This window comes from Sphaeramia orbicularis, chromosome 1 (genome assembly GCF_902148855.1).
Source record: "Sphaeramia orbicularis chromosome 1, fSphaOr1.1, whole genome shotgun sequence".
In the NCBI taxonomy this organism is placed as follows: Eukaryota; Metazoa; Chordata; class Actinopteri; order Kurtiformes; family Apogonidae; genus Sphaeramia; species Sphaeramia orbicularis.
The window spans coordinates 18702114-18715963 of record NC_043957.1 but is presented as its reverse complement, the minus strand read 5'-3'; the positions used below and the strand labels follow the sequence as shown (position 1 = coordinate 18715963).

The following is a 13850-nucleotide window of genomic DNA, read 5'->3' as shown; positions in this document are numbered from 1 at the left end:
AGATTCAATCTGCTCACTGGGCAACCAATCAGGTTACAGTTCACCCTATAGTCGCATACTATAGATGTGACCATGCTGATGGGGTTTCGCACTTAGTCCAAGAGGCACTGGTCTTCCTCTCAGATGATTTAACGCATGATGCCCATGCCATACGTCATTTTGAAGGTTTGGCTCCTGAACATTTGAACAAGAAAAGGGGACTACAGCTGAAGCACATTGTGGAATATACTGATGGGTGTAGTTCGCAATACAAGTCTAAGACACCATTTGCAGACATAAGTTTCTCCAAAGAGGATTTTGGCATCTCAATCGAAAGATGTTATTTCAGGTCGAGGCACAGCAAGGGCCCAAATGACGGAGTTTCAGGTGTGGTAAAGTTGGCAGTTAGAAGGGCTGTTGTAACCAGAAAAGAACACATTAACAATGCTGAGGACATGTATTCTTACTGTCAGTCCAACCTCTGCAGGGAAAGTTGTGAAGGCCAAAGAAAGTCTTCTTTTCTGGTCAAGAGGGGTGACATTCAGAGGAAACACCCTGCTGTTGAAGTTAAATTGACTCTCCCTGGAACTCGAGCTCTACACTCCGTGAAATGTGTAAGTGTACTTGACACAAGGCTACTAACCTGCTTCTGTGACGGTTGTATGGGGGACCGTGAAGAAGGTGATGATGACGAGTGTAGTAACCGGGAGTATGTTCTTCCCTGGCAAAGACGGGCTCTGAAGATGGTTCAGAAGTTGCTTGAAGAACAAAACGAGTTGCAGCAGAACCCAGCACCAAACGTTCTTCAACATCCCGATGCAGCAGAAAGTGACCAGCCAGATGTTAATATTGCTGACCTATGGAAAAAGCTTACTAGCCAAGGTAAATTACACACGAAATTACAATCTGTAAAATATAGCACACCTTCAATTGAAAGTAAAATCTCTTGAATTTTATTTAACTTCAGTCTTTATTTTTCAGATGAATCCGCAGAACTGGTCATGGATGATGTCGATGTTAACAGCCCAGACCTAGACACCAGTACAGGGTTTAAGGAGGTTGCAGACCTCATTGCACTTACTGAGGGTGAGTATACCAATATAGATTGTCTGTTCCGGCTTCTTGTAGGCTGCAATAAAATAACTAGACCATGTTGAATATTGAAATTGATGCCAAGCTGTATCAAAACATGACATATCCAGGGGCTTGGTATTGCCACAATGGCCACTTTGACTCCCATGCCATGCAATTACCGACTGGACCTTTTTTCTTACCTTTAATTTCAGACCCAGCGAAGTCTGATGTACAGACGATCGGTGCTCCTGTCAATATTTCATCAAAAACTAGTATTCCTGTTGGTGTTTAGGTAAGTTGTCGAGTCAAACACTGTCCCTGGGGATATTGATACCAAAATGCTCATCGCGAGTTTTAGGCAGGTTTCGAGTTGTCACACCTCAAAATGTTGGAAGTACTCTTATGCTAGGGCTATCAAGCATCAGATGTGTGTACATCTGATGATGAAAAAATGGATGGCATGTATCAGGAATAATTTGCATGACTTGTCTTCTTTGCAGGCCATTGTAAAAGACTGCTATTACGCAGTTTTTTACACTCGTCCATCAAAGTGGTATATTGGAAGAGTCCTTGAAGAGTGAGCTGATGTCAGAGATGGAGGTGGTGTACAGTTGAAGTTCCTTGAACAAGCTGCCCGCCAAAACTGCTTTTCCTGGCCCAAGACGGATGACATAGACATTGTGGATCCAGGCTTCATAGTCTGTGGACCTGTTGACTTGATTGGACTTCATAAATTCTCACTCAGGGATGATGTGTTCACCTACATTAAGAGCAAATACCTGAAATGGAAAAAGAATTCAATTGAGTACCGGCTTGTGCAGCTAGGCAGTGGAATGACATCGAATTCACTCTAATGATGCCACCTGTTATATTTATGGTGAACCTGCTGTTGAATGTTTTTATTGCCTGTTCAAGTTTTTTGAGGCATTTTTAAAGTGTTAAAGAAATGTCTGGTTCTTTTGTCATGTTTGTTGGTGAGGCAGTGGAGTGACATCAAATTCACTCTAATGATGCCATTATTAAGGCTGTCCAATAAAAAAACTAGTCTTTTGTTGTTGTTTTTCCCAGGTTTAACATGGTAACCTTATAGTAAATCCGCTCTTGTGATAGACTGAGAGGCCATGTCCGTCAAACGTAACACGGCGCAAGTGTAGCTCAAAAATACTGTTTGTTATTCTGATGTGTGTTGTGTTCTTTTTAATAAAAATTTGGAGTTGATGTATACTATCTTTTTTTACTAGCTAAGCCTGGAATGAAGCCTGTTGCTGGCTGTACTGTGATAGAATATGGACCATGTGAACACGACTTGTAGATGCACTTTGTAGAAAGACTGCAAATATCCCTAAAAAACCACTCCATGTCCCAGCACCATGTTTTTATTCTTTCAGGATCATAAAACCTATTTTTGGGAAGTGATTCTAATCTACAGAAAGCATGCAGAGAAGAGATAAGTCGGAAAAAAGTGGTTTATATCTGTCAAACAATAACGTGCAAATGGGAGGAGGTATTGTGAAAAAAAATGTTTTTTTTTGTAGAAGTGGGTATAAAACTATATTTCCTATAGTGGATTAATCTTGTTCATAGGTTGAACTTTCATAAAATACTTGTGAAATAAATGACAGAAGAATTCTATTTTCTGACCCAAGTATGACACTTTATTACACCTTAGCTGATTTTGACTCAGATACAGTCTTGGATCAAAATGTGAAATAGTAAGAATTAATGATAGAATGGGTTTTAGTCCAAAGGAATGTTTGTGTCAGAGCTACCAGATCTACTTCAAAACACTGTCTGTACATTACAATACTTTCACTTTACAGGTTCTTTATACTGGGACATTTATAAATCTATTGTTTAAATGGTCATAAACCAGTATATATGCGTAGTTACACTGAACACAACATTGAAACCATCAGCACCAGCTCTTTTGTCATTGTTTCCAATTCATCTTATTAAAGTGTGTAAGATTTGGCACATTTAATCTCTGAGGCAGATCATTCCTTTAAAAAATAAAATCAAATTTGGTAGACCAGTGTTATTGGAAGTCATATTACTTCAACGGACTGTGATGCTATGATGCCCTGTAGTTGTTCTTGCTATTCTGTAGATTTCTGTATTCTGTAAATAACAAAACAACCCATTGGAGAAGTTCTGACACGCCCTGTAGAAAATTCGTAAAACCCCTGAATTATATGTAATAAGAATTTAACTGAAGTTGCTGTGTTGACTGTGGACACATTTTACACATTTACTCTACAATTATGGAGGACAGACCCTGCCATATTGAGTTATATATACAGAAATATAAAAATGGTGCTCTAAATTAATTAATTTGTTAATACATAATACAAAAAAATGGCATTTTCCATGAAGTTATCTGTAAAATGTGACAAGTGATTTGTATTATCATTTCTAACCATTTTAATTTTGTGTTAAAAACCCTAGTTATTTACTTTAACATTTCATTTTCCGTATTTATTTATTTAGTCCTTATATATCTCTTTCCATCTTTAATTTTTATCCCTGCGTTTTTTTTTATGTAGTTTTCTATTTACATTTTCTTTATTTCTTTATGGCCCCAAAATTATTTCATATCATCTGACATTTTATTAATTTTTGGCATTTTTATATTCAGTCATATTTACCTCCTCAGTATTCCCCCTCTTGCATTTTCTTTCGCTATTTATTTCTCCAAGCCTATTTATTCCTGTGTCTCTATTTTACATTTCTATGTGTCCTTTTTACATTTCTGTATGCATTTTTGGTTCATTAGGTGAATGAGGGGGGCAGTCTTTAAAGGTGTGTCCTGGGGTCAGCTCTTTGCCTATTGGTCAGTTTGTGTTTGGGTGGTGTGCTGTCAGTGCAGAATCGACTAGGCATGTCTGGAGCTTGTGGTCTCAGTAAAGAGAGAGAGACGAAGCTGTGTTATTTGAAAAGCAGTTAGAATTGCTGTTGCAGAAATGGTCGCGACGGTCCTGCTGCACCCCTCCACTGTGGAGTCAGTTCCTGTGCAGACTCCACTCTCAGGTCACCTCCATTATACGCAGAACTGCGTCGAAGATTTCTCAAAATAAATAAACAGTTTGTAATAAATAGAAAACAATGCAAAAATAAATGCAGGGATAAAAATTAAAGAAGGAAAAATATAAATAAGGACAAAATGAATAAATAAATGGTACAGAAAATGAAATGTTAATGTAAATAACTAGGGTTTTTAACACAAAATTAAATCAAAACCGTTAGAAATGACAATACAAATAACCATTTTTTTCACATTTTACAGATAACTTCATAGAAAATGCCTGTAAAAATTTTTTGTATCCTGTATTGGCAAATGAATTAATTTATCAAGCCATTTTTATATTTCTGTATATATTATTGAATATGACAGGGTTGGTCCTTTATATACAAATAATACTCTTGGTGTTTATTCCTTGTTCCATAGTATTGAATTGGAATGGGATCCAAATGATGAGGCAGACGCTGTGTCAGAGGATGAACAAATGGGGTCGGAGGAAGATGATGCCGGGTCGAAGGAAGATCCATGGGTGTCGGAGGAAGATGAAATATCAGAGGAAGACGTGAACTACCATGATGACAGCGATGATGATGATTATCGTCCTCCTAATCGTGTAAAGTAAGTCCAGCGCCCAGTGGCTCCACCTGCTTTCAGTTCAATGTGTTTCGTCTGTGATTTGTTTTTTTAATACTTACTTTACTTCCAACAGGTTAGGTGATGGCTTAAAGACGTCTGTACACATATCCAGAGCAGACAAACGGAGGAAGCGTCAATGTGTAAGAGAATAAGTTAGATGAGCTTTGTTCAACAGTGTGTTTCATACACTGCCTGGCCAAAAAAAAAGTCGCACATGCAATATTTGACTGCACCACCTTTGGTTTTGAGTACAGGAGACATTCACTGTCACATCATTTTTGCCACATAATGCTTATGTAGTGTCACAGTAAGGTTCATAATATGTTTCCATCCATAGTGGCATTCATTTCTGATTATTGATGGAGAATCAGACCGCTGCATCAAGTCTTCGTCACGTGGTTAATCCATGTGTGAAAATAACGTCTCATTCTCCCTGAACCATTCTGTCACAAACCTGATGATCCTGATCAATCCTGACATTGTCCAGTCTTTTAGACGTTAAAGACTTGACAGGCCACTTACTGCAGTTAGAGTTAAATAACCTGTTCCAGCTGAAACTTTATTAACCACTGCAGTACTTACCCATGGAAGAATCTGAACTATTTGCTTAATTAAATCCAGGTGGTTTATTTAACTCTAACTGATGCAGTAAGTGTCCTCTCATGCCTTTAATGTCTAAAAGATTGGACAATGCCAGGATTGATCAGGATCATCAGGCTTGTGACAGAATGATTCAAAGAAAATGAGACATTATTTTCACACATGGATTAAACACCATGTGATGAAGACTTGATGCAGCGGTCTGATTCTGGGTCATCAAAAATCAGAAATAAATGCAGCTATGGATGGAAAAAATATTATGAACCTTATTGTGACACTACATAAGCATTATGTGACAAAAAAAAATGTTACAGTGAATGTCTCCTGTAATCAAAACCAAAGGTGGTGCAGTCAGATATTGCATGGGTGACTTTTTTTTTTTGGCTGGGCAGTGTGTGATAGTGAAATATTTTGTATCATAGTAAGTTACCATGGTTATCACAGTTGAAACACAATCACTAATTTGGAGCCTCTTGTGATCAGGAGGACACTGAGGAGAAACTTGAGGCAACGAGCAGCAGAGCAGTAGAAGACAATGATGTTCGTGAACAAATAAATATGACAGAGACCCAAGATAACAGCACAGCCGCCCCAGGTGAAACTTACATCTGAGTTTGTCAAATGTAATGTGTGGATTGTCTAAATACAAAGAGTTTTTTGTTTTTTTTTGGGGGTGGGGGGGGTGTCACTGATACTGATGAGAGTCATTGCCAAATAGGCCTCCAGAGGAAACACACTGAGTGCTAGAGGTTGAAAAACATCAGTCAGCCTACACCTGACTCTCCCAACACCCTCATTAAAATGGACTTTCAGAATTTTCAATGACGTTGGTAGAACGTATCACGCATGCGTTTCGGCAGCTATCGCGAACAATTTTTACCCCCTAAGAATTATACGCATGCTCCAAACCGTCAGGCATGCGCAACCACATTCTTTTTGATGTAAACATCCATTAGTCACCTGGCAGTGAAACCTGTCGTACTGAATTTACCCCTGTGCAGATTTTCTCAAGAAAACAGTCAAAATTAGGCGAGTTGATTTCCATATTATTTGGATCACTATAACAGTCAACCAGGTGTTAACTTTATTTAAGTGGTTGTCATTGTTTTTGTCAAATAAAAGTGAATGGACATATGATTATTGTTTGCATGCTGTGTTACTCTTACAGTTACACAGTCAGTAATTGTTTATTGCAAATTGTAATATACGTAAGATGGATTTGTTTATTGTGATCAACTTGAGATGAGTTGCTGCATAGTATTTGCGTTACTGCAATTGAGGAGATCTATTGCTATTACATGCTGAATTTACAATGTAGCTGTACTCAATTTACCCCCCTGTGCCAACTATACCCCATTACAATGACACTGTTACATATATCTTAAAAAAAAGGTTTTTATACATCTATGTATAAAACATACCCCTTCAAGCTGTACTGAAGTATTTTCTACACAGTCCTGTCGTTTATTTGTAATTTACTATAGTAAATTTCACTTTATTTGGATATTCAAACTACATAGTTAATGAGGGTAAAAATAATACTGGTGTAAAACAAACATGCTGTGTGCTGTACCAAATTTACCCACATAGTGCACATGTGTGAAAACACCAGTACTAAACGATACTCAGCCTGTTTTATTGGCATGACCTCTCTTTCTCCCCCATTCGCCAGACTGATTCTCTCTATCTCTCTTGCTGTGTTCTCTCTCTCGCCCACACCGAATGTGTTACATTATGGTGTTATCACTACCTCTTTTGAGTGATTATTTGACCTCTCACAAAGTTTGTCAAGTGTTGCTTGTGATGTAAATAAATATTTGTATTTTACTTGAAGCAAATGTTGTATTTTCTCTTGCTTTTCTTCTAAGTGTACTTCGATGACGCTGAATTTCTGCGTTAATATCACAATTTTTTTCAGGGGGAGCGGGGGTTAGTCAGGCAGCCCCAGGTGGTGGGCGATTTAGTTTGTCACCTTTTTCAACCCCTCTGAGTTTGCAAGTCCGTGGACAGATGGTGCTGCTTTCTGTATTTATTTAACAACGCAACTCTTAAATTTCTGTGTGCTTGTATTGGCATCAATAAATTGCTAATAACACCCATCCCTAAAATGTATTTTCATACAGTCAGTAACCAAGCCATTTACCCACGTTTGTCCACTAATATGTTATTTAATGTGGATATTTCACAGTGTTGTATCACTGTTTGCATTTCATATTAATGATGCTGGTTAGCAACTGTAAAAACAGTTGTTTATAGATAGAATCTTTCAGGACTAAAAATACGTCACTTAAACCTGCAAGAGAAGAGTTTTGTTGACAGCGTAAAGTCATGACCGCAGACTTGAAATCAGTTGGTGTAGACGTCTGAAAGTGTAGTAAATCTGGTTTTACACAGAATCTGCTGAAATAGTGTGAAACTCATAACAGATCTTTTATGTAATAATGAGAAGAGTCAAACTGTTTCATCTGAGTGTGTGTGAAAGAAGCATCACTTAACCTGTTCCTCCCCACCTAATTTGTGTCAATTTTCTCTGATTTACCAAGTTCCAAAGTTTAGAACTGAAGAACCACAAGGACAAAATTAATCAATGATGCCTCACTTGAAAGGCAGTAACCTCTGGTTTCAGAAAACACTTTACTATGTGACTAAAATATGACCTGAATCACTTGAAGTTGAATTCAGCTAAAACAGTTTTTTTTCCTTGTTTTTGTTTTTATCACCCATTTTTGAACAGGAATATAATTAATGATAGAATAGACAGTCATGTGACCTCATGACACCAAACAGGTAGGAAATGTCATTAGCTTTCATCACTATCCAGGGAATTCTTTCACTAATTATGTTTTAGTGGTCAATAATACTGTAAAATAAACTCAGCAACTCAATTTTGGAAAATCTAAGCTTTGTAACAGTATGGCATGTCTGTATTAATAAAAGTTTGATTGTAGAAACTGTTGACAAAATGGTCACTGAATTGCCAGTGATCCAATGCAAATGTAGAGGTTTATTATAGGCATTACCTAGACTTGTGGGTATTTTCCATGTTCGGCTTCATCACGGAGTGCAATCAAGTGGAACAAAAATACATTGTATCAACATAAACCGAGGCAAACAAATGGGTAAATGGCTGTTACACAGTTTAAGTATTACAAACTAATGTATGAAAGGTTAACTTCCCTATTTATATAATTAATGTTGGGGTTTTTTGTTCTTTTGTTTTTTTTAGTTGAATCTGTTGATAAGCAAAACTCCCATGAGAAGCCTCCAGAAAAGTCACCAGAAAAACCAGACCAACAGGAGGCGCCACGTAGACACAAGATCTACAACTGTCCCACCTGTGGTAGAGTGTTTTCTAACAACGCTAGCCTGAAACGACACCTTGTGATTCACTCAGGAAAAAGACCTTTCAAGTGTTTCATATGTGCACGAGGATTTACTCAGAGTGGGAACCTCAAAACACACATGAAAGTTCATAAAGGTGAGAAGAAACAACCCACTTCTGCCCACACTAGTTGTATAGTTGTGTAATTGTCCTCTATATGATGAACTGAGAGCCTCTTTGTTTAATGAGATGTTTATCTGAAACCATGATATGTTCTGGAACACTGATGATGACAAGAGGAAATATAAACCAGATTTGTTCCAGTTTATATTTTTGGTGTCTTATAAGCCCATGTAAGGGCTCGGCATATTCTTATGCAAGACACAAAAATAAAAAATTCATTTGTATAAAGAGGTTTAAATGAAATACTCTCACCTCAAACATAAGCTTTGTTTACTGCAGTTCAGTTGTTTCCCTCTAAGGCTCTTTTAGACCTGGCTTAAACATGGGTTTTGTTTTTTTGTGACTAGGTCTCTATATTTATTTGTGTCTTGAACATATGTATATATTTAAGACTTTAAAAATATAGGTTTTGCTTCACCCCACAGGTAATAGTTAATTAATTGTGGGAATTTTGGTTCGGTCACATCAATGGTTGCTGGCAGCATTAATAGTGCTTGGTGCTGTCACTAACAGTTTTCTCTCCGTATCAAAATAGTTAATTTCATGACTATTTCGGTACAAACATTTATTCTACAGAAAACTTTATAATCTTTAGTGAAAAGTTGAAGATGAGTCCATATTAAATACAGGATGTAATCTGCTACTTGTTGCTAAAAACAAATGCTCCATATGTAAGAATTCCAATCTGTGTTGCTGCCTCTGTTACTTTTTACCAAATTATTTTCAGGGCATTATGAGAAAGGCAGGGGAAATGGTACTACGTCAGACCACCACAGTCTGTCTAATTAAATGTGAACAGTAAAAGGTTCATACATGTGAAATTTGTGCTGGGAGCAGATATTTTGCTGATGTTGGCCAAGTATTACTCAGCTGACGACTGTCTTTTACATCTATCATAACAGCCCATACACTGACAAAGACTGGAGAGACTCAGGTTGTTTTCCTGCAAAAATTCACTCACTGGAACTAGAATTCCTCAATGCCTCTCGTGCAGTGAAACAGTGTGTAACATGTTAGCTTAAGAGTTTGCTAACATTGTACTACACAGACATGCATGTGCACACATCAAAGTTTTAATAAGAAATGCTGTTTATGTCATAATGTGGTCATTTTTGCCTTTTTTTTTTTTTTTTACTTTTGCATGTACAGAGATGTGTGAGATTGTACAGGGTGGGGAAGCAAAATTTACAATATTTTGAGGCAGGGATTGAAAGACAGTGTATGACCAATTAGTTTATTGAAAGTCATGAGAATTTATTTGCCACAAGAAAATTTACATAATAGAAAATGTTTTTATTCTATGTGTCCTCCTCCTTTCTCAATAACTGCCTTCACACGCTTCCTGAAACTTGCGCAAGTGTTCCTCAAATATTCGGGTGACAACTTCTCCCATTCTTCTTTAATAGTATCTTTAAGAAAGTCGACATTGCTGTGTGATGTTCTATTGGTAGCATGTTCTAAAACGCCCCAAATAGCAGAATCCAGAGGGTTTAGATCTGGGCTAGAAGGCAGTCATAAACATGATTCCCAAAAACTGCTAAAGTAGGATTTGTTGCTGTTGTCAACAAGTGTTTTGGTGTTCTTGTGTAAGATTTTAACTTCAAATCATATTTTACTGCATTTCTAATAGTCTTGTTGTCTACCTCAAGTTCAATTGCCATTTTTCTCATGGATTTGGTTGGATCCTTTAGGATTTTGGATTTGAGAGCTTTAATAAAAGCTGTGGTACGTTTTTTGTTGCTTCCTCCACTTCCAGACTTTCTCGTAATAGTTTTGCTCATAGTCATTCTCTTCTTTCCATTATAAACAGTCTTTATGGACACTCCAACTATTTTTGAAATCTCCTTTGGTGTGACGAGTGCATTCAGCAAATCACACACTCTTTGACGTTTGCTTTCCTGATTACTCATATGGGCAAAGGTTTCTGAAAAGGTATGGATAATAGTGTTAGGTATGATTATGACATCAGTATATGGTTGGTTTCAAAACAATTGATATATTGCTTGCTGAGAAAAAACAACTAAATGTTCATTGTAAATTTTGCTTCCCCACCCTGTATGGTCATGAAAATGCATCGGTAAAGTGTGTATTAACCCTGAAAAAAGCTATTCTGTTAAACCGCAAAAACTGAAGACTTGGGCTTAGTTTTAGGTTATTACATGAGTCAGTTTATTTGCATATACTGCATATACATTTATTTGCATATACTGCATATACATTTATTTGCATATACTGCAGGGCAGTGAGATCTGATCACCAGTGTTCACTTAACTATCATGGATGTAAAGTTGATGATTTGGTTGTTTTTTCTGCTAATTGCTACTACAGTAATTGTTTGTTTGTCATAGGAGAGGTACCGAACTGGGCATTAATTCAAGAGAAGGCGACCCCGGAGGTATTTCACGTAAAAGCTCATGTGTGTGGAGATTGTGGGATGGACTTCCCCGATCAACAACAGCTGGAAGAACATCGAGAGAGTCACAAGAGGCCTTATGAATGTTCAGACTGTGGCAAGTCTTTCAAAAATGCGGCTTATTTTAAATTACATCAGCGTATGCACTCGGGAGAGGTACATTTAGCCTGCTCCAAGTGTGGGAAGAAGTGGCCCACAATAGAGTCACTGAGGAAACACGAGTCAACACACATTAAAGAGAAGAAGTTCCTGTGTGACGAGTGTGGGAAGGCATTTTCAAAGGCCTCTGCCCTGAAAGAACACCTCAGAGTTCATAGAGGAGAACGCAAGTATCTGTGCACAGTCTGCGGGAAAAGTTACTCCAGGGCACATCCTCTTAAAGTTCACCTGCGTGTTCACACTGGAGAGAAGCCATACACCTGTGACAAGTGTGGGATGGGTTTCTATTACTCTCAGGGTTATCAAAAGCATCTGCTGATTCATGACAAGAAGCCAAAACCACAGACAAAACCTTTAGGTAGACCAAAACGACTGCTGTTAGAGGTAAACAGTTAAGAATGTTATGTAGTGAATGTATAACTGCCTGAGCAGACTCACAGGAGAAAATACTTCAACTGATCACAGAAAGTTAGGTTTTCAAGAAACTGAAGTGATGGACCAAACAACATGATGCTCCTCACATGTAATCACGGATGTGTCTAGTGAGATTGTTACTTGTACTGGACAGTTGTTGGAAAATAAAAAATACTGTTCATGGTTATTATCTTATCTGTGTCTATACACCTTTTTATGGTTTAAACTTTAACCAGAGCTGCTTTATCCATTACTTAACTTGCATTCCTAGTAGGAGGAACACCATTCAGCCACATTTTACATATGTATTAAGCTGCTTTATCACAACTCCACCTCATACAAAAGAAGTGTTAGAAGAATGATACAATAGGCTATTAAATGAAAAGATAATACTATTATTGATTCTCTATGAAGTCATATCCCAGCTCCACTAATGATCAAAAAGTATTATTTTAACAAATGGCTTTTATAAGGAAGCAAATGAAGTTTTGCCTAATTAGGATTCTCAGAATTTGCACTTCTGCCAAATGGAGCTGATAATTGCTTTTGATAAATAGTTTTGCTGCTTAACCATCAGGTTCAACCAACTTCTACAAAGAAATTACACTACCAGTCAAAAGTTTGGACACACCTTCTCATTTAAATGGCATGAGATGGACTGCAGATAGCCAACAAGTACACACCATCACTGGGAACTCCTTAAAAACTTTTGGAAAACATTTCAGGTGACTACCTCATGAAGCTCATCGAGAGAATGCCAAGAAAATAAAAAGCAGTAATAAAAGCAAAATCTGGCTATTTTGAAGAATCTAAAGTATAAAACATGCTTTGAGTTATGTCACACTTTTTTAAACTACATAATTCAATATGTGTTCATTCATAGTTTTGATGCCTTCAGTGAGAATCTACAACGGAAATAGTCATGAGAATAAAGAAAAATCAGGTGAGTCCAAACTTTTGACTGGTAGTGTACATACAAATAGAATGTCACCAACATTCTTGAATTTTATGACTTTTTCCTAATAATGTCTTTATTTTCAACAACTTTATATTGTAAAGTTCTGACTTAATGAGAACTTTCCAGCAAGATTAAGTGATGTTGGGGAAGCAGTGCTAGAGATATCTATCTATCTATCTATCTATCTATCTATCTATCTATCTATCTATCTATCTATCTATCTATCTATCTATCTATCTATCTATCTATCTATCTATCTATCTATCTATTATTGTGTGCATTATATTGATATATTCAGCAATCACTGTCACTGTCACTTTTTAATCTCTATAATACCTGTCCACTTATATATGTTTTTTGGCATTATTTTAGGACATTATTGCTATTACTTTTCACATATTTACATTTTATACTTTTTAAAATGTTCAGCTTTTTCCAAACACCTTATCTTGTTGAACTTATCCACGAAACCAATCAGCTAAGTAAACTACAGGAATGCATTAAAGATATTAAAAGCTAGAGGACCAACAACTTTCTGCCATTCAGCTGAGAAAAAAATGAAGTCACTGTGTTGAGCCCAAAAACTATATATATAAAGGAAACTTGCATGTGGCTCCTACACCGGTGCTTCACACCAGTGCACCTGTGGAGGTTCCTCAGTGTTCTCCTGTTCATCTGGGGCTTCAGTGTCAAAGATTGCTCTGTGAAGTCTGTAATAGCTGTCATTACAGCATCAGGGCTCCCACGCGTCCTGGAAAACCTGGAAAATAATTTACCAATTTTCTAGTCGAAGAAAACATATGGAAAATGAGAAAAAAAAAAAGGTCAGATGTCCTGGAAACGGTTAAGCTATCCTGGGAAATTATTTATCCTTCCCCTGCCTGTTTTTCAGTGATTTATTGAAAATCTAAAAATATTTTTAGAGGAAGTGCAGGAGAGAAAGTAAGAGAGACGAGAAAGTTGAGTTGGGAATTGTCCAGTTGAACATTGTAACTCCAGTTTGTCAGAATAATGAAGTGCTCCTCTGTAATCTGTGGGTGTGTTTGCATTATTCTATGATACATTTGTCATAATTATTTTTCATAGATAAATT

General features: G+C 37.1%; 1 protein-coding gene across 1 annotated transcript; it reads left to right on the top strand.

The window, feature by feature from the left end:
• The first annotated feature begins 8283 nt into the window (after window positions 1-8283).
• LOC115413533 (zinc finger protein 239-like) lies at window positions 8284-11989 on the top strand. Its single transcript, XM_030126484.1, has 3 exons — window positions 8284-8427; window positions 8535-8786; window positions 11162-11989. Exons 1-3 carry the CDS (start codon window positions 8424-8426, stop codon window positions 11779-11781), a joined length of 876 nt encoding a protein of 291 aa, XP_029982344.1. The 5' UTR covers window positions 8284-8423; the 3' UTR covers window positions 11782-11989.
• Window positions 11990-13850: the final 1861 nt, after the last annotated feature.